An 18,754-nucleotide genomic window follows, 5' to 3' on the forward strand; every position below is an offset into this window, starting at 1 on the left:
TTATATTTTTCTAGAAATTTTTTCATTTCACCCAGGTTTTTAAATTTCTTAGCATATAGTTGTTCATAGTAATTTATTACAATCCTTTGTATTTCTGTGGTATCAGTTGTATTTCTCCTCCTTCATTTCTGATTGTATTTCTTTGGGTCTTCTCTGTTTTTTTCTTGATGAATCTGCTTAAAGACTTTTCGATTTTGTTTATCTTTTCAAAGAACCAGCTCCTGGATTTATTGATCCTTTTAATTGTTCTTTCAGTCTCCATGTCATTTAATTCTACTCTGATCTTGATTGTTTCCTTCCTGGTACTAGCTCTGGGGTTTGTTTGTTGTTGTTCCTCCAATTCTTGTAGATGTAGGGTCAGGTTGTTTATTTGAAATGTTTCTATCTTTTTTAGGTAGGCCTCTATTGCTATGAACTTCTCTCTCAAGACTGCCTTTGCTGTGTCCCTTAGGTTTTGGAATGTTGTGTGTTCATTTTCATTTGTTTCCAGAAACTTTTTAGTGTACTAACTAAAAACTACTCATTGGCCCTGGCGGCCAATTTTTATTTTATAGTACTATTATTATTACCAAATATTAATTTAAGATATTGTCACATTATATAAATGCTTAAGATTATGTAAATAAACAAATAACTGTGTATCCTCATTGTATTTAAAAAATATATGGTTACACTGGAGAGGGGAGGATAAAGGAGAGGGTGGGAAGGGAAGACATGGGGATATTGTAGAAGAAATGTGACCAAAAATTTTGTCACCACTTTGGAAAACAGTTGGGCAGTTCTGCAGAAGGTTAGACTAGTTACCACATGCCCCAGCAATTTCACTCCTCAGTGTGTGGCCACTATTCATACTAGCCAAATGGTGGAAACAACTGAAATATCTGTCAGTGGATGAACATACTAATAAAATTTGGCAATCCATACAATGGAATATTATTCAGCCATAAAAGGAGTGGAATATTGTTATATGATGCAGTATGGGTTAACCTGAAAACATGATAACAGAAAAAAGACCTTCACAAAAGACCACATATTGTATAACACCATCTATATTAAATGTCCAGAATCGGCAATTCATGGAGACAGAAAGTACATTAGTGGTTGCTGGGGGCTGGGAGGAGGAAAGAACAGGGAGGGTCTGCTGTTGACTATGGAGTTTCTTTTTGGGGTGAAAAAATATTCTAAATTTGACCATGATGATGGTTGCATGAATTTGTGAGTATACTAAAAGTCTCTTAATTGTTCACTTTAAAAGGATAAAATTTATGATGTGTGGATTATATTTCAATTATACATATGTACATTCATATGATAAGATTTTTTAATTGGTCTTTATAAATAATCTGTGTTCATATTTTAAATAGAGATGTAAGTATTTTTATTTTCATATATTAGTTAAATTTGTTATAAAAATAACTTCATGCTATCTATTCTTCAACTAATCATTTGCATATTATGGGAAATAGGTAGCAATTGGCCTAGAAAACACTAAATATTTTGTAATATTTAGTCTTCAACTCTCTCTCTCTCTCACACACACACACACACACACACACACACTTTTTTTAAGGTCAGTAATCATAAATCTTCACCCTTAACCACTTTAGGCTATATTTTCAAAAAGCAAGAATAGTATCGAACATTGCCATAATACAAAGATCAAATTCATGAAAATTAACATTGCCATGGTATTATTACCTCAACACACTTTTGTTGGTTTCCAAACTGGTCCCCTGCAGAGGGGGCAGGGAGAGATGGAAAGAAGAGGCAGACCACTCCAGATTGGTAGGTAGCTGTGTTAATAAGCAAGGACACTTACGTGTAAGTATTACCTTGGGCAGCTGTAAGATAAGTAATCCTCTGCCCCTGCCCAACAGAATCCTAAGAGTTTATGTTGCGGTCTTAACTGGGTTCAGTCATGTGTACCATCCCGATGGGCTCAGCAACACATTGTTCTCTCAAGGCCAGGTCCTTGAAGAGAGCTCCAGCCGGGAGCCGTGGGCAGAGCAGTCAGGCATTTCAAGGGCAGCAGAGGGAGTGCAGAGCCTCTGATTGGCTCAGGTTTAGCTCACGGTTGAACCAGTGGTCACGTCCTGGGTGACCTCCTCCAACAACCTCACATATTCAAATTTTACCAATTCTCTTAATACAGTTATTTATAATAACTCGTTTTTCTCAAATCAGCATCATACACTGCAGTTTGAGTTGCCACGTCACTCCAGTTTCTTTTAGTCTGAAAGAGTTCCTCAGCCTTTCTTTGTGTTTACAACATGGACATTTGTAACAGTACAGGGCTGTTACTGTTGTTTTTACTTTTATTTTTTAAGGAATTCCCTCATCCTGAGTTTTTCTAATGGTTTCCTCATGATTTGATTCTGGTTACACAGTTTTTGCATAGATACTCTCTGTATTAGTTCCCAAGAGATGCTGTAACCAAAAACTTGGTGTACTGTGTTTTCTTTAGTAAATATAAGCAGGTAAGTACATATTTTCTTATTTTGCTTTTATTTTACATAAAAGTAGTACACGGCAGGCAGCCATCTGTACCTGCAGGTTCCACATGTGCTGATTCAACCAACCATGGATCAAAAAGATTTTTTAAAATTGTTACGTTGTAAAAAAAAGTTATGTTGGTATGTTATTGCTTATGGGTATTACGTCGTTATGCTTGCATTGGTACTGAACATGTACATTGTTTCCTTCTAATTATTTCCTAAACAGCACAGTATAACAACTACTTCCATAGCATTTACATTGTAATATTAAGAATTTCAAGTAATGTGAAGATGATTTAAGGTGTACAGGAGGATATTTGTAGGTGATACGCAAATAATATGCCACTATATAAGGGACTTACCCATCTGAGGATTTTGGTACCCACAGGGGTCCTGGAACCAATCCCCTGCAGATACCAGGGATGACTGTATAGGTCAGTTGTTCTCAGATGGGGATGGTTCTGTCCCCCAGGGAACAATATCCGGAGATTTTTTTTTTTTTTTGTCACTACTGTAGTGATGCTACTAGCATCTAAGGGGTAGAGACCAGGTATGCTGCCAGACACCCTACAATACACAGGGTAGCCTTCGACAACAAAGAAGTGTGTAGTCCAGTATATCCATAATGCCACTGGTGAAAACCCTGCTGTACGTCTACTTTTGTGGGGTTTTTTCAACTTAACAATATCTTTTGGGAATCCTTCTGTATCAATTCATAGAGATTTCTATATCCTCTTGTATAACTATATAGGGTAGGTATTATAGCTTACTCAATTTATCCACTTTGTATGAGCATGTAGGTTGTTGCCAATATTTTGCAATTATAAATAATACTGCAATGGATAATCTTATGAATTTTTTGTTGTTGTTGCTGTTAGTATTTTTGGAAGTTTATCTTTGAATTCTTAGAAGGGTGTCAAACGCCAAGTGATATATTGGTTTGCCTAATCCCCTCCAAAGGATTGTACCATTTTACATTTTCACCATTGTATGAGTACCCATTTCTCCATGGGCTGGAATGAATTGTCGGGCTTTGACCCTCTGCCAATCAAGCATGAAACTCAGGGTAGTTTTAATTTGTATTTCTCTTATTATGAATGGCATTTTAAAAAACATTTTGTTTGTTCCCATTGCTGGGTCAAAATCCTAAATTTTTCAGTAAATCTTTACATGAACACAAGAGTATATTATCCTGCAGTACCTGAGAGGAAAATACTCATCACTAGGCAAAAAAATGTAATCCTAGAAATGTGGTGTTTGAAGTCCACTGTGGAGTTTTCAGCCCGCCAGGATGTCACACTGACTAAACTAAAATGACTTTATACTACAGTTCTCGTGTGCTTGGTGTTTTATAGGCCATACATGTCACTTGGGAGTCTTCGCGATCAAGTCATCTATCCTGATTCGGTGGATGACATGCATGATAAAGGCTACACAGACCATGACCTGGAATGTATCCTGCACAATGTCCACCTCTATCACATAGTTCAAAGAGAAGGAGGTAAGCTCCATCATTCCTTTTTTAATGCATTTAACTTAGGTTTTTAAAAATAAATGGGTAAATTCTCCATGGTTTAATTTGAATATATGCTATTATTGGAACGTAAGCATACAAGGAAAGATGGAGTTTACAGCTTTTACTGCTTTTCCATTACTGACATTCTCTTTTCTGCTTGTGCTGTATTTCATGCAGCTCACTGGGCTTCTTATTAAGTCTGCTGCTGGCATTTTAACACAGTTATTTTTTTTTGTATTTGAATGTACAAGTGTCCCTGAGGCCACTGTTGATCTAGATATGTGTAAAGTTTATGACAGAAATAGTTTCCCATCAAGTTCTCAGCTTACGTTAAACTTAATAATTCGAGAGATAATTGTCACGGAACTTCTTTTTTGTTTTCAGACCCACGGTCTTACCAATACATTTTTTTTCTCTTAAGCAGCATATAGAGAATTAGATAAAATATGTAAACTTCTGTACTGTGGCTTTTCAGCATAAGATATTTTTAAGAGAATAGGAAAATAGTTGTACAAATGAGCTTAAAAAGAATTGCTTTAGAAAAGTCATCTTTTCAAATAACTTGATAACATATAATTTGATAGCCTAGAAAAATTACTGAAAAAACAAGCTTAAATTCTACATTTCATTTTGCATGGATTTTATGTTCTGTCCCTAATGCTTTTATGTTATCAGAAGAAGAATGTAGTATGGTGACTAAGCATATGAGCTTTGAAGTCAAAGTCCTGTAATGAAATTTTAATTAATACTCTTCTCTGTATCTTCAACTGTAAAATGGGGATAAATATCTGCGTTATAAGGATTCTGAAAAGATTAACTAAAACTGTGTAAAACATTTAGAACAGTGACACATAGTAAATGCACAAAGATTAGTAGCTAATGGAACTATTACCAGTTGTAATATTGATACTGTAGTATTTTGCTTTTGGGTGATACTTGATATTTTACATAGAATTTTCACATATATTAATTTATTTGATCCTTATGAAAAGCAAATGCAGACAAGGGCGGTGTTGTTATATTTGTGTTCATGGGGTTTGTAATGCCATTATTTCTAATTGCTACAAATGTGGAAAGCAGGTTGTCTTTTTGTTTCATATGGTCAGCTCCTTCCCAGCTTTAAAACACTGTGCCGCAATATACGCTGCCCGTTAACCTTGGGTACGTTATTTTGGATAAGTTTGAAACCCAGTAATCCAAACAGAAATGATTGGTAAACATGGGGTATTTTATCTTTTAAAAGTCATCAAGAAGCTCTAGAATTGTTTTTAAGAATGTTCCAACCTTAATAATGTAATAGTAATTGTTATGGTTATTGAGTACTTACTGTGCAGAATATAACATGAAGCAATTTACATTGTCAACTTATTTAATATTTATAACTTCCCAATGATGTGGGTTTTACTAACCTTCTTACACAGGTGGAGTTCAGAAGTTTGATACATTCCCAAGGGCCCATAGCAAGTGGTGAGACAGAGATTCACACACAGAGCTTACTTGAAAGTCAGTGTTCTGTACTATGCTGTGACACTGTGCTATGTTATCTCCGGCTTCCTGGACACTAGTAAGAATTGTCATATCCTTACACATCAAAAAATTCCAAGGAAATGCACTTTACTTGCTTAATCCGTAAAATATGCAATATGTTTTTAAGCGAAGCAAGAAAGCACTTATATTTGCAAGGTCATCACTTACTTTAGAAGAAGCCTACTGGAGTTCCGTTTGGACTACCTAATATTTTGCTTAGAGAAATGCTTTGCTAAAAGATGGAATTAAAAGCTATGTTTCATTCCATCAAAGAGGTTACAAAATAGGAAGTACAAGTGTTAACAAATGGGTATGAACCAAAGCAGTTTGTGCATCTCTAGGAAGCAGGAAAACCATTCTCTTTTCAGCTTAGTCTCCCTCAGTCAGCCCATCAGAGGTAATCATATGATTTAGGGTTCTGATTTATGTGTTCTGAGATTAAGCAGTATTGCCAACTAAAACTTTTGGGTTTAGTGAAAGAAGGGACATGATTTATTTTAATATGTAAAGCTAAAATTTCCTTTGACCCAAATACTTTTGTCTTGTCGATTGGAAGGGGTGATTTCTTATAAGCCCAGAATATTTCTCTACCACATAAGAATCTGAACCTATTTTTCAAGTCCTCATTTATGTTTCATAAATGCCATATAATTCAGTCATAAAGAAAAATGTTATTTCAACAGTTTTCACCAGATGTAAGAACTTCAAATCAGATGGCATTTTGAGATTTGTTTCCTAATATGAAGTAATAAGGATATTGTTTTAAATAGACAGAAATTTCCTGGAAGGGAAATGACACACACAATTCTGCAATTTGGTTTTTCATATAAAATACATTCTGGATACATTTTTATATTAGTATGTATAGATCTGACCTATTTTTTAAAAATAGAGCATTGGTTTTGGAATAAATATCCAACAGAGAGTCAGTGGTTAAGAGCTGTAAGAGATGGCCTAAATAAACTGTGAAAGCATGAAGATAGATCTACATGTAAATCACAACTTGGATATCAGCTGTGTGAAATCAGACATGTCAGTTTTTCCATGAGTTTCAGTTTGTCCATCTATAAAATGCAACTAATAATATCTACTTCATATGGTTGTGGAATATATAATGAGGGAACTCATACCACGTAAATGGCACATGGGAGCCATTTAAGTTGGTTCCTGTCTTACCCTTTGAAGACTTGCAATGGGCCTCTGCAAATCTGTTGGTCTTTTCCCCGCAAAGGCTGCAAAATGAGTATAACTATATCAACTCTTTAGAGATATTCAGAAACAAATTGTGTGTCAGCATTTAGGATTCTTAGAAGATGACTTGTCAGTAAAAGGTATTACCACTAAAAAAATAGCATATCTAAAACAAAATGCTTATACATGAGGCTCTCTAGTTTATCCAAGCATACCTTCTGTAAAATACCTGGTTCTTTGTGTTAATCACTTAAACCTGCCAGACTCACTGGTCCAAAACTGTAAAAACTGTAACAGTTAAACAAGTGCTTTATAAAATATTTATCTTTATGTTTGTTAAGGTTGGGATGCTGTTGTGGACTGGAAGGATATCCTGTCTGGGGGGGAGAAGCAAAGAATGGGCATGGCTCGCATGTTTTACCATCGGTAAGCACACTGCCTCAGGAAACGACAGTCTCACTGTCGGACCAGAACCCTTTGGCAAGATTCCGTGTCCCCATCGTTACTTCAAAAATATCTTTCTGAAAAATGAACACTTAGCCTTTACAGTTTAACGCAGTACCTACACATCCTGAATTAAGTTGTTAAATTCAAAATAAATTAACTTTCAATCCACTCAGTAGCCTAATAAGTTTAGTAAGGCCCTCCTCCTCGAAAATCGGAGACATAGTCAATGGAAAAGGGTGCTAGCTAGCATAGGTCTTCATGGACTCAGAGAAAGAGGGATTCAGAGAATAATCTCTCTTGCTAAAACTTTTTTCTTTGCAACAAGCTTCAGAATCATAACCTTTGGAGTTGAAAGATACCAGGCATAGGACATTAGAAAGAAAAAGTAAAGCTATTCTGATTTATTCTTCTTGTCTCTCCCAGTCTTCTCTGAAAAAAAATCAATCTCTCTCTCGCTCTCTCTCCCTACCCCCCTTTTTTATCTTAGGCTTCTGGCAATGAGAACCTGAGTTGTATGCAGAGCAGGAGGTTTTCAGAAAAATATTACTCACTTTTAGTACTTATGTCTTAGTCAAAAAGGACCAAGAATCGCATACAGGAATGGATGAATGGACCATAAGATGGGGCAGATGCAATGCTCCTGAAGGAGTTGCCATGGAAGCATTAATGCTTTCATAGAGAACTTTAAAAAGCTATTAAAGAGCAAAAATTTATCAAGTCAGCCTCATTAAACACTTAGCACCTAGTTGGCCCTCACTTAGTAGCAAGTTGGTTACCAACTATCAAAAAAAAGAAAAACTTTTTATAATGGAGAAACATCAAAACCTCAAAAAACAAGAGAAAATTTTAAGATGAACCCCATATTCCCATCATACTGATTCAATAAGCCTAACATTCTGCCACATTTAATTTATCTATTTTTTAAAGCATTCTAAAGTGAATCCCAAACATTGTGACATTTTCCCCCTTATACTTTGTCATCAATCTCTGAAATCTTAGGACATTTTCTTATATAATACCGTACCATAATTGTACTTAATGAAGTTGATATTAATTATTAAAAGTCATCAAATACCTGATTCATATTCCAAGCTTATTGAAAAAAGTACATAGTCCATTAAAATATAATTATACACTCATTTCATAAAAGTAGAAAATTTAGATAAATAAAAAAAGAAAAATCTGTTATTAACTATAACACTTAAAATCTTGGAATAGTTTCTTCTCAGTCTTGCTACACAAAAGTTGATCATTATCTCGATTTTTTAATGTAACTATTTTCATAAAGTATATTAAAATTTATATACCTTCTTTATGTGTATTACTATGTAACAGCTACCCAGGGTTTTTTTTTAAGTTGTTATTATTAATGTAAATTTTTATGTACCTAATGCACAGACTTTAAGTGTATACAATTCAAAGACTTCCACTAAATGTGTAATACATTATGTAGCCAATACCTCAGTTAAGATAGAGAACTTCTCTGTCACCCTAGAAAGTTCCTCATTCCCATTTCCAGTCAGATCCCCCCATAGATAATTTCTGTTTTGATTTCTATCATCATAAATTAGTTCTTTCTGTTCTACAACTTCATATAAATTAAATCAGACACTACGTATTAACTTTGTGTCTAGCTGGAATTTTAATGGGAAAAATTATTGCGATAATAGCATGGCATTTGTAATGATGTACATGGTTAGTTTAAGAATATAGCAAGCAAAAAAATAAGAACCAAAATTTGCTAACTTAGAGTTTTCAGTGAAGTGTAGTTTGTAATGCCCCTTTCTCAGATGGTGTGACAAGATTCAGGTGTAAACTTTATGGTTTGTCATTTATAACCAGCTGTTATCCACTATCATCACCCTGAATCTTTCTGAGCCCTGTCCATAAATATTCAGTAATATGAGCACCAGCATGGTGGGTGAAATGCAATATGATGGATTGTAAAATGTGACCACAAATTTCTCACTGCATCAGTTTGTTAATAAAATAAACTGTGTAATAAAGAGCAGGAGGCCTTAATGAAAGATGCCAACCCAAAGAGATTTCAAGTACCCATGACTTGAAATAAATAGTTGATACTTGCATATCTAAAATATTTTGGATATAACTTAAGACTGCATAAAGATACAGATACACCAGTGGAAAGAAAATTTAGTGATCATGGAGATGATGAAGTTGTTGAAAAGCAGAATCTATTGGGAAAAATAAAATTAAATGGAAATATTAAACCCAGTGAAGGCAAAGTATAATGAGAAACTGCCTCCCCTCATCCTCAAAGGACTAATAAAAAGATTTGAATTGCAATGTGAAAGACTTGAGCTTGCTAAAATGGACAACTTTGGCAGGGAGTATTAAGTATCACAATTGTATACTCTTTTTGAGAGGATTTTTAATGTTAAAAGAACGATCAGTATAGTCCTGTCTTAATGGGGATAGACTACATCTTCTAGAAGGCTCACTTGCCTGATGATACACCAAAAGAAAAAGGAAGGAAAATCTGAGAAACCATATTATCTAACATTTTACTTAGTTTTATCAGTCCTCTGGGACTATAATAGTCCTCCAGCTATTGCCTACTATATTTAAATATACATACACACACCAATCATGCCAAGGAAACAAAAGTGTGCAATTTGTCTTACATCTGCTAGACTAGGGGTTGCTATGACAACAGAGTGTGAGATACATACTTCTTTCTAAAATTCTAAAATGACATCTCTTTGTTTAGCTCAAAGCATTCTGAAAAATTAGATACAATACAATAAATAACCTACTTACTACAGAGATCTACAAAAAAAAAATTTATCCAAACCTCTCTTTTAATAATTTTATTAATTCTTTTTAAAAATTAATTTATTTTTAAATTATAATTGACATATAGTATTATATTAGTTGCAGGTTTACAACATAGTGATTTAACACTTATATGCCTTACAAAGTGATCAAAACAATAAGCCTAATAACCATCTGTCAACATACATAGTTGTCACGGTGTTATCACCTTTACTCCTTATGCTGTCCATTACATCCTCGTGACTTACTTTATAACTGGAAGCCAACACTCTCTCTTATACTTCTTTTTCTGTTTCCTCTCTTCCACTTAAGAATCAATTGTCCGTAAAACAGTGATCAACTGAGGCAAAGAAGTAACGCTTACTATTAAACCAGAACAGTAACCAAAAGGCAAGCAGCAGAACTGCATCTGTCAGTGTCATGAGGAACCTGCAGTGACCTTTCAGTTCTTTGCTTGGGGAGCAGTTATTAAAGTCAAATGGGGTGTTCAAGTTGACTTCGACTCCTGGATCCATTAGCTACTCCCCACCTCCCTCCCCCACCCCAGCCCCAAATAGGTAACAGGATCTTATCAAAAAGCAAATCCATCAGAGAAAAGCTACTTACAATGCTAAGTAATTGTTTATGCAGAATGAGGAATTACCAGTGGTTTCAATATGTATCTTTTCATTGTCCTTTATTTTAAAAAAGATTATCTTCATGGACAAAATTGTCCTGGTAAATACTTGATACTGCTATTCAGCCCTGAAGTAAATAATAAATAACAGCACATAAATTGACCTTTGGTCCTATTCACAAAGCTAAGTCACACTGCTGAGTACCAAATAACATACCTACAGTCCAGACCTTGAAAGGAGACAGGCAAAGAAAAAAGAACTATGAAAGTAGGGGGTAAAATGAAAGCAAGAGGCTAAACAGAAGGAAATGGTGGTGAGGGATAGGCACCTCTGATAGTAATAGAAGGTCACTTCCAGAGGAAATATTGAGCTAGAAAATCAAAACTGTTGACTACAATCAGAAAAATATTTGCTGGTTTTTCCCCTAAGAATCTGATTGTGAAGCATGGTCACAGTATTACCTCATTAAATGCCTTTCTAAACTTGTCAGAGCAAGCCTGCTTTTGCAGAATCTTACAGCGGTGAGTTCCATTAATAATGATTAGGTACTCACATTGTTGATAAAATTATCTTCTTGGTACATCTGTTTCTAACAATGCTGTGGCTTGTTTGATAATTAGCAGACATAATGTATTTTTCATGTAATTGGTCAGAACCTTGTCACCAAGGACGAAGGTGCCTTCTGCAGGCAATGCCCTCACTGCCCAGCCTCATCTTTCCTATGCCTCGTATTTATGATTCTGCATAACAACAAAGCTTATTGTGTTGTGGGCAGGCTTCAGAAAATCTGTTCAAAATTTAAGAAAATATCGTATTCTAGTCCAAAAAGGGGGGATAACTGTTCTTTTGTTTTATCATTTATCACGTTTAATAATGTCACAGACTCTTTTGCTCCTTTAAAGTGAACATCGCAATTCATATTGTTCAAATAAAGACATATCATTCAAATAGGAAAATCATTCATTTATTTGCGTTTATTTTTTAAAGACCAAAATATGCGTTACTGGATGAATGTAGCAGTGCTGTCAGCATTGATGTGGAAGGAAAGATATTTCAGGCTGCAAAGGCGGCCGGGATCTCCTTGCTGTCTATAACACACAGGCCGTCCCTTTGGTAAGTCTTTCCACTGCAGATTTGTGATAGACGGTTTTCCTCATGTTTCTTAAAGAGTAACCTTTCTAAACTTCTGACTCTGCAGAGCATTTGACTCTCTCTACCTGTATTTTTTTAAGTTGACACTAGTGGTTCAGATACCCCAAACTTAGCATTAATGTGCTATGTGAAAACCATCACCACATTCCAATAATCCTTAAAAGAAGTAGAAAAACTTGATGACTTTTTTATAATGAAACTGTTCATAATTCCACAGCATATACTGGGAAGGAATATACAGGGTGGAGCAAAAGTAGGATTACAGTTGTAAGTAGGTGAAACACGGAGTTTGTCCTTTTGAGTTAATAAACCTATTTAATAATCATACCCTGCATCTGTTTCTTAAAAAAAAAATTATTGTTCTATTACAGTTGTCCCAAGATATTCCCCCTTTGCCCTCCTCTGCCCAACCCACCCCCCACTCCCACGGTCAATCCCCACAACGTTGTCCATTTCCACACAAACAGTTGTAAACCTACTTTTGTCCACCCCTGTATTTGCATGATTTTACATCATCTTTTTAGTTTGTTTTTTAAAAGTCAGGAAAAATACAAAAATAGATATTGTCTCAAATGAATAAGTTGAAGGAAACACAGGAGAAAAAAGTCTTTTTTGGTTTTATTTTAAGGAAAAGTAAGTGAAAATGTTTTATAAATAATATCTCATCCAAACCTAATGGGATTTCCCATATTTTTAAAATAATACCATTTTGCCGTGACCAGTGTGGCTCGGTTGGTTGGGTGTCATCCAGCAAAGCTAAAGGTCGCCAGTTGAATTCCCAGTCAGGGCACATGATTGAGTTGTGGGTTTGGTCCCCAGTCAGGGCATGTATGAGAAGCAACTGATTGATGTTTCTCACATCGATGTCTCTCTCCCTCTCTGTCTCTCTCCCTTCCCTCTTTCTAAAAACAAATAAATTAAATCTTTAAAAATAAATAACTTTTAAAAAATAGTGCCCTGTCTACAATCCCTCTACTTTTCCATTGATTTCATCATCATAATAGTTACTAATGTAGACTCAGCACCTGTTCTGTTCCAGGCTCATTTTCGTTAAGCCTCGTAACAACCCTAAGAAGTATAGTAATCTGATTATTACAACTGTGAAGAATCAGGAATGCCATAGAAACAAGTCAGAAAATCTCTTGAACCCTTTCTGATATGAACTCACCATTTACTGACATGCTTCCTAATTGGTCTCATGTTGGGATAACATGGAGTTACCTCTGAGTGCTGGTGTTTTCTGACCTCTGTCAGTGATTCATCTTGCTATGCTGTCACTTAGTTCCTTATTCAATAGTCTAAAGAGTCATTAAAAGCAGTCAGTCATTTCTTCTCATTAAAGGAATAAGTAGATTGTTGTTGTTTTTAAGACTTTATATTTTAGAGCAATTTTAGGTTCATAGCAAAACTGAGAGGAAGGTACAAAATCATCCCATGAACTGTCTGCCCTTACACGTGCATAACCTCCCCCATGGTCTCCCCCACCAAAGTGGTACACTGGGATCCAAGATTAGCAAGGCCCAAGAAAAGTTAGAATGAAATAAATAAAATTATATTTTTACTATTATTTGTCTTTCTCATATGACAGTCTTTTTGTCTTTCTATTACTTTTGTTTTGGCTCCCATATTTTAATAGCAGCATTTTCACATTTTCCCCCTTGACATAGATATACATTGTTTCAATTTAATTTTTGTGAGGTCCAACCTGTTCAGAGGTCAAATTTTTAAAAACTAAAAAACCTAAACATAGTAGATGCTCGAAGCATATAAAAAAGATCATCAATCTCTGTCATGTGTTATCAAACACTCGAACTTCAAACCTTGAGCTTGAGAGAGCTTTTAGTCTTTTAGACATAGTTTAACCTGGCTTATTTTTTCCATCTTACAGCATGTTAAAACCATCCATCCAAAATAGGATGAAACCCAAATGTCTATCAATTGATGAACAGATAAACAAAATATGCAATATCATACAATGGAATGTTATTCAACCATAAAAAGTAATGAAGTATTTTACATGTTACTGCTCTATGAATTTTGAAATCATTTTGTCAAATACAGGAAGCCAATCATAAAAAGGCACATATTATATGATTCCATATATATGAAATGTGCAGAATAGGCAAATCCACAAGGAGAAAGGAGATCGGTGACTGGCAGGGACTGAGGAGAAGGGGAGATGAGGAAGGTCTGCTAATGGGTATGGGGCTTATTTTGAGGGTAAAGAAAATATTCTGGTATTGGATAGTGGTAATAGTTGCATGAGCTTGTGAATATACTAAAATTCACTAACCTTACACTTTAAGAGGATAACTTTATGGTGTGTGAATCATATTAATTAAAAATATAAAAGCTACTAAAATAAGCCCACTGATCCTAGTAAATAATGAACTAATAGTAAATAATGATGAGAGCTTAGAGGGGAATAAGAAAAGAGAAAACCTATGGGGAAAAGACAGAAAAACTCATGACACATGAGAACATGGGCCGTGTCAGCCTAGTGATAGAATTCAATGGCTCAGCCGTGTGAGGCCAGCTCTGCCAGCATTGTTCTCTGCACTCATCCCCCCAAATCCCAGAGACTGGTGGCCTCAGCCTACCTTTGGGAAAGGTGGATTGTCTGCTGCCTCATTAAAAAAATCATCTCTGTACCTCTCTGAAGTTCCTAAGTATGAATCTGAGCCATGAGAAAAGAAATTAAATTATATAGAGGCATAGAAGTATTTTCAAAAGATTTCTATTAAAGAGTTCATTTTTAAGAATGTTTTAAAATTTTAATAATTAAAAAATGTTTACTTATGTAGAATAAGTCATTCCTAAAGGATGATGTATTAATGAATTGGTATTATATTTTCTTTATTATTTTTTAGGGTTTTTTTCTGTATAAACTTTAGAATATTTACTTTTTCCCCTCAGCTTCCTTTCCATACTCCCATTCTAAGTATCCCTTGATGTTTATTCAGGAGCCATACTGTGTTATGAAAATAAATTAAACAGATGCATCAGCATGTTGCAATTCACATATACTCATAATATGAAATAAATTTAACAGAAGCAATAGAATTTCCAAGAGATGAATAACTTTTGTAGTAAAAGAAAATCACAAAATTTAACCTTTTGAGGGATTTTTGAAAATAAAATGTAAAGTGGGCATCTTACTTAAAATTTGCTTTTGGAAATCAGTGAGAATGGTAAACCTATAACTAAAGTGGCTTTTCACAATTATTGCTAATATTATTTTACTTTGATTATGCAGGAAATACCACACTCATTTATTACAGTTTGATGGTGAAGGAGGTTGGCGCTTTGAACAATTGGATACTGCAATCCGTTTAACACTGAGTGAAGAAAAACAAAAGCTAGAATCTCAGCTAGCTGGAATTCCTAAAATGCAGCAGAGACTCAATGAACTATGTAAAATTTTGGGTGAAGACTCAGTGCTGAAAACAATAAAAAAGGAAGATGAAACATCCTAATTTGTTTTGACATGTTTTAAGAGTTAATTTTTAGGTAAAGGCTCAGAGACACTGTTGTAGTGCATGCATTGTGTTAAGATAAGCACAGAGAAAACAGCAGCCAGAAATATTTTATAACATTTTAGCATCAGGGAAATATATAATCTGACTTTTCAGAAGAAAATAAACAAATGCATTGTGTAAGATTAGTCCTTATGGCTTGTACTAAGTCCTGGTGAAAGCCTAATTCACCTGTAAAGCAGGATGTTCTGGGTGAATTCATGAAGAATGCCCCATTTACTGTGTGTATGTGATGTGTCTGAAGTTCTAACAACGTGGGAGAGATCTTCGGAACAGAACAACTTATGGGCAGCATTTGGGTTGAAATCAGGTGTATAAAATTAGAAGTTTGAGTAACATTTCAGTCTGTTTGTGGTTATTAGGTTTAATAGCTAGAATTTAGGTTCATCATTGCTGGTAGTCGACTAAATCTGTATGCAAAATAGATGACAGTTTGATAAATAATTTCAATATGAAAAAATTATTTGAATGGCAGTGGTTGAAAGGAAAAAGCATGGCTGTCTATGCATAAAATACCATATTTTTAATTTTAAGTTTTGATTGTCTTAGTGTGGGCACATACCAAATTAATTTTAGTGAAACTCTTACATATTTGTCAATAAATTCCTTCACTTTAAAAAGTAAATTGCCAATACAGAAGAGCAATATCCAAACAATGTTTGTTTCAGCCTGTTACTTTACTTGGCAGCATTATCTATTGCAACTTCTGCCCAGAAATACTTTGCTCATTTTTGTGCACAAAGGAGAGTCTACCACATTTTTAAAATAGCAATATTATAATAGAATATAGGGATTCTCTACATCCCAGTAGTAATAACATATAATGGAATAGTATCTTATAGTTCATAATTCCCACATCATTTCATTTTCATCCTTGTGCAACCTTTTGAGACAGATATTATTTTTCCTAGTTTGCTTTGAAAAAATTGACATTTAGATTTGCCTTCATTATGTAGTTTATTTAGGAACAGATCCAGGGATGAATTGAAGTTCTCCTGAATCCCTTGTTCAGTGATATTTCTACTACATATTATCCTTAAAATCTAACTGGGCCATGATATCAATAAAAGTTAGATGAGCTGTTGAAAAAAATAAATCTGGTAATGTTAGTGTTATTTAGTCACTGTTTACAAGATACAGAAATTAAGTACCAGGTGGAAAAGGCACTGATTGGTCTGTGGTTTAAAAAAAAGCCAAGTAAGTTAGCAAATCTTTCAGCAACTATGCACTCATAATATTAATTTACCTCACAGACAACATTCAGAAGGGGAATTAATTGTGTTGTAGGTAAATTGAATATTTATTGAACATAATGAGAAAGAATCTGTATAGAATGGTCATATGAGATAAATCTTATCTATTCACGTGCCCTGGAGTTTGAAACACAAAAGCCAGGACAGGCGTGCATTTTCATCTCTCACTGTCTATGACACCATGTTGATAGGCTAGAAAAAAATGGGAATGATTAGTTGTTAGCAGTTTAGAATTTTATTTGCATGTTTAGACACAGACATAATAGTTGCTAAGTCGGTGATTCTCAGACTTTTCAGGTGGTAGAGGAACTGGAAGTCATTCGTGATGATTGTAGGAGAACATCATGAAATTTTCAACTTCGTTATGCTCACTAGGACATTTTTAATTATCAATAAATATAACTGTTTGAAGGAATGCAGTATAAAATCATAATTAGTATATCTGTCTAAGATTTTCATTTAGTATCGTTAGCTACTCATTTATTCGTTTGTCAGTTACTACCACTCTCTTTAGAAAAGCGAGTCAGGTATCAAAGGTTTAATAAATGCATGGAACCAAAACTCAAACTTAATGAAAATTATCCGTTAATGATAACTTCTATGCTGACACTTACCCACTTTGTACTGCTGTTGGGAAAAATCTGAGGCGAGTATCTTAAGTTAACTTTTAAAGGTATAAAAGGAAAATAAAAAATCCTTATTTGAAACGTGTGCATGATTTTCATGCCTTAATTTTCATGATTTGAAAAATAAAGCATTTAGGACCTAATATATTGTTTTCAAAATTTGAAAAGAATGCCAAAACAAACATTACATTTATAATTAACCCTTGTTTATATATTCTACCAATGATCTGAAGTAAATAAGACTCATTATTTATCATGTACAGGATTCAAGGATGTTTATAACTTTATACTAAGAACTACACATACTGTAATTCAAATGTTAAAATTGTAAGAGGAACATGTTTTCCATGAAATTTTTTGTGCCTATTTATTTTCTTCCAGGGCCAATCCTCTAATTGGGAGGGGAAAATATCTGTCATTTGAGTTTCTATTTATGTACTATATACCTTTTACCATATTTTACTATTCTTATGTTTTATAAAAAACATGAACAAGATTGAGAAACTAAGTAGCCATCTTTGAATATAAAAAGGAACAGATAAGGAAAGGGAAAAGAAAGGATTTTTCTAACTACTTTTAAACCATGTTATCTATTTGCCCAAACTATTGACTTCTGTTTTGTTTGTCAAAGAAACCAACAGGCTTATGAAGCTTGATTTTTGGTGTGTGAATTTTTTGGTTAACTTTTAAACTTGGAAAATAAGTTGCGTTCTGTGAAAAGTTTGCATTACATTTCTACAGCATATAGTGTTGTGCCTGCCAAGCATGAGTTTAAAATAGTGTATGTTCCTGTAAATAAGATACTGTGTAAGCATCCCTTTGCAGTAATCTCAAAGAGAACGATATATCTTGAAATTCAACCCAAGTCTACATTTGTTTACAATGGACATAGTTTTCCCTTGACAGGAACTTGGTTTGTGTGTCAAATTTTGTTCTGCCAGTGAAGGTAGAAGTGAACATGTTAGCTTTTATTTGTGACTTTGGTTCCAATATAATTTCATATTTGGCAATAGGCTTAGCCCATTTAAATCTCTTTGGAATAGCTTTTTGATTCCATAAGCCTAGAAAGAGTTTTACACATTGGTAACCAAATCCAGAGAATGTTATACACCTTTGATATGTGCACAAAATGGTTGTAGTTATTAAACCACTGGTTGAAAAAGATGCCTTTGATATTTTATGGGCAAAAAATTATCCTCATTTAGAAGTAGAAAGTGCTTTCACATGAATCAGGGTATTTACAGTTCTGCTGATACACATTTAAGCATGTCAGATATGTTTTAGAGTTGGACTTGTACTGTTCACCACATGAGACTTTTCAGGTGGATGTATAAAATATTTGTATTAAAAGCAAATTTCTTCTTCATTGTTGGTGCCTTTCCTGATGAGCAAATGCAAATATGACTTTACAGCTTTTAATTTGAAATTTTCAAAACCAGTTATCTACACTTATAAGCAGGGGTTGTGTTAACAACAGCAAATGAGAAAAATGGTAAAAACCGCTATTCAGCTAAACCAGAGTGTGTCTATGTGTGAATATATCCTAATATAGTATCCATCTAAGGTGCAGTTTACTTGAGCTCAACACTCCTTGTGAG

At 34.4% G+C, this 18,754-nt stretch overlaps 1 protein-coding gene across 1 annotated transcript in view; it reads left to right on the top strand.

Annotated features, from left to right (window-relative positions):
- ABCD2 (ATP binding cassette subfamily D member 2) overlaps nt 1–18,754 on the top strand; it is a 55,858-nt gene extending 37,104 nt beyond the window's left edge. The window contains exons 7-10 of the mRNA XM_024575683.4: nt 3,851–3,996; nt 7,071–7,155; nt 11,577–11,702; nt 14,998–18,754. Coding sequence (XP_024431451.1) covers nt 3,851–3,996; nt 7,071–7,155; nt 11,577–11,702; nt 14,998–15,217 — 577 coding nt within the window. The 3' untranslated portion in view covers nt 15,218–18,754. The remainder of the gene's footprint in view (nt 1–3,850; nt 3,997–7,070; nt 7,156–11,576; nt 11,703–14,997) is intronic.

This window comes from Desmodus rotundus, chromosome 3 (assembly GCF_022682495.2).
Source record: "Desmodus rotundus isolate HL8 chromosome 3, HLdesRot8A.1, whole genome shotgun sequence".
Taxonomy (NCBI): domain Eukaryota; kingdom Metazoa; phylum Chordata; class Mammalia; order Chiroptera; family Phyllostomidae; genus Desmodus; species Desmodus rotundus.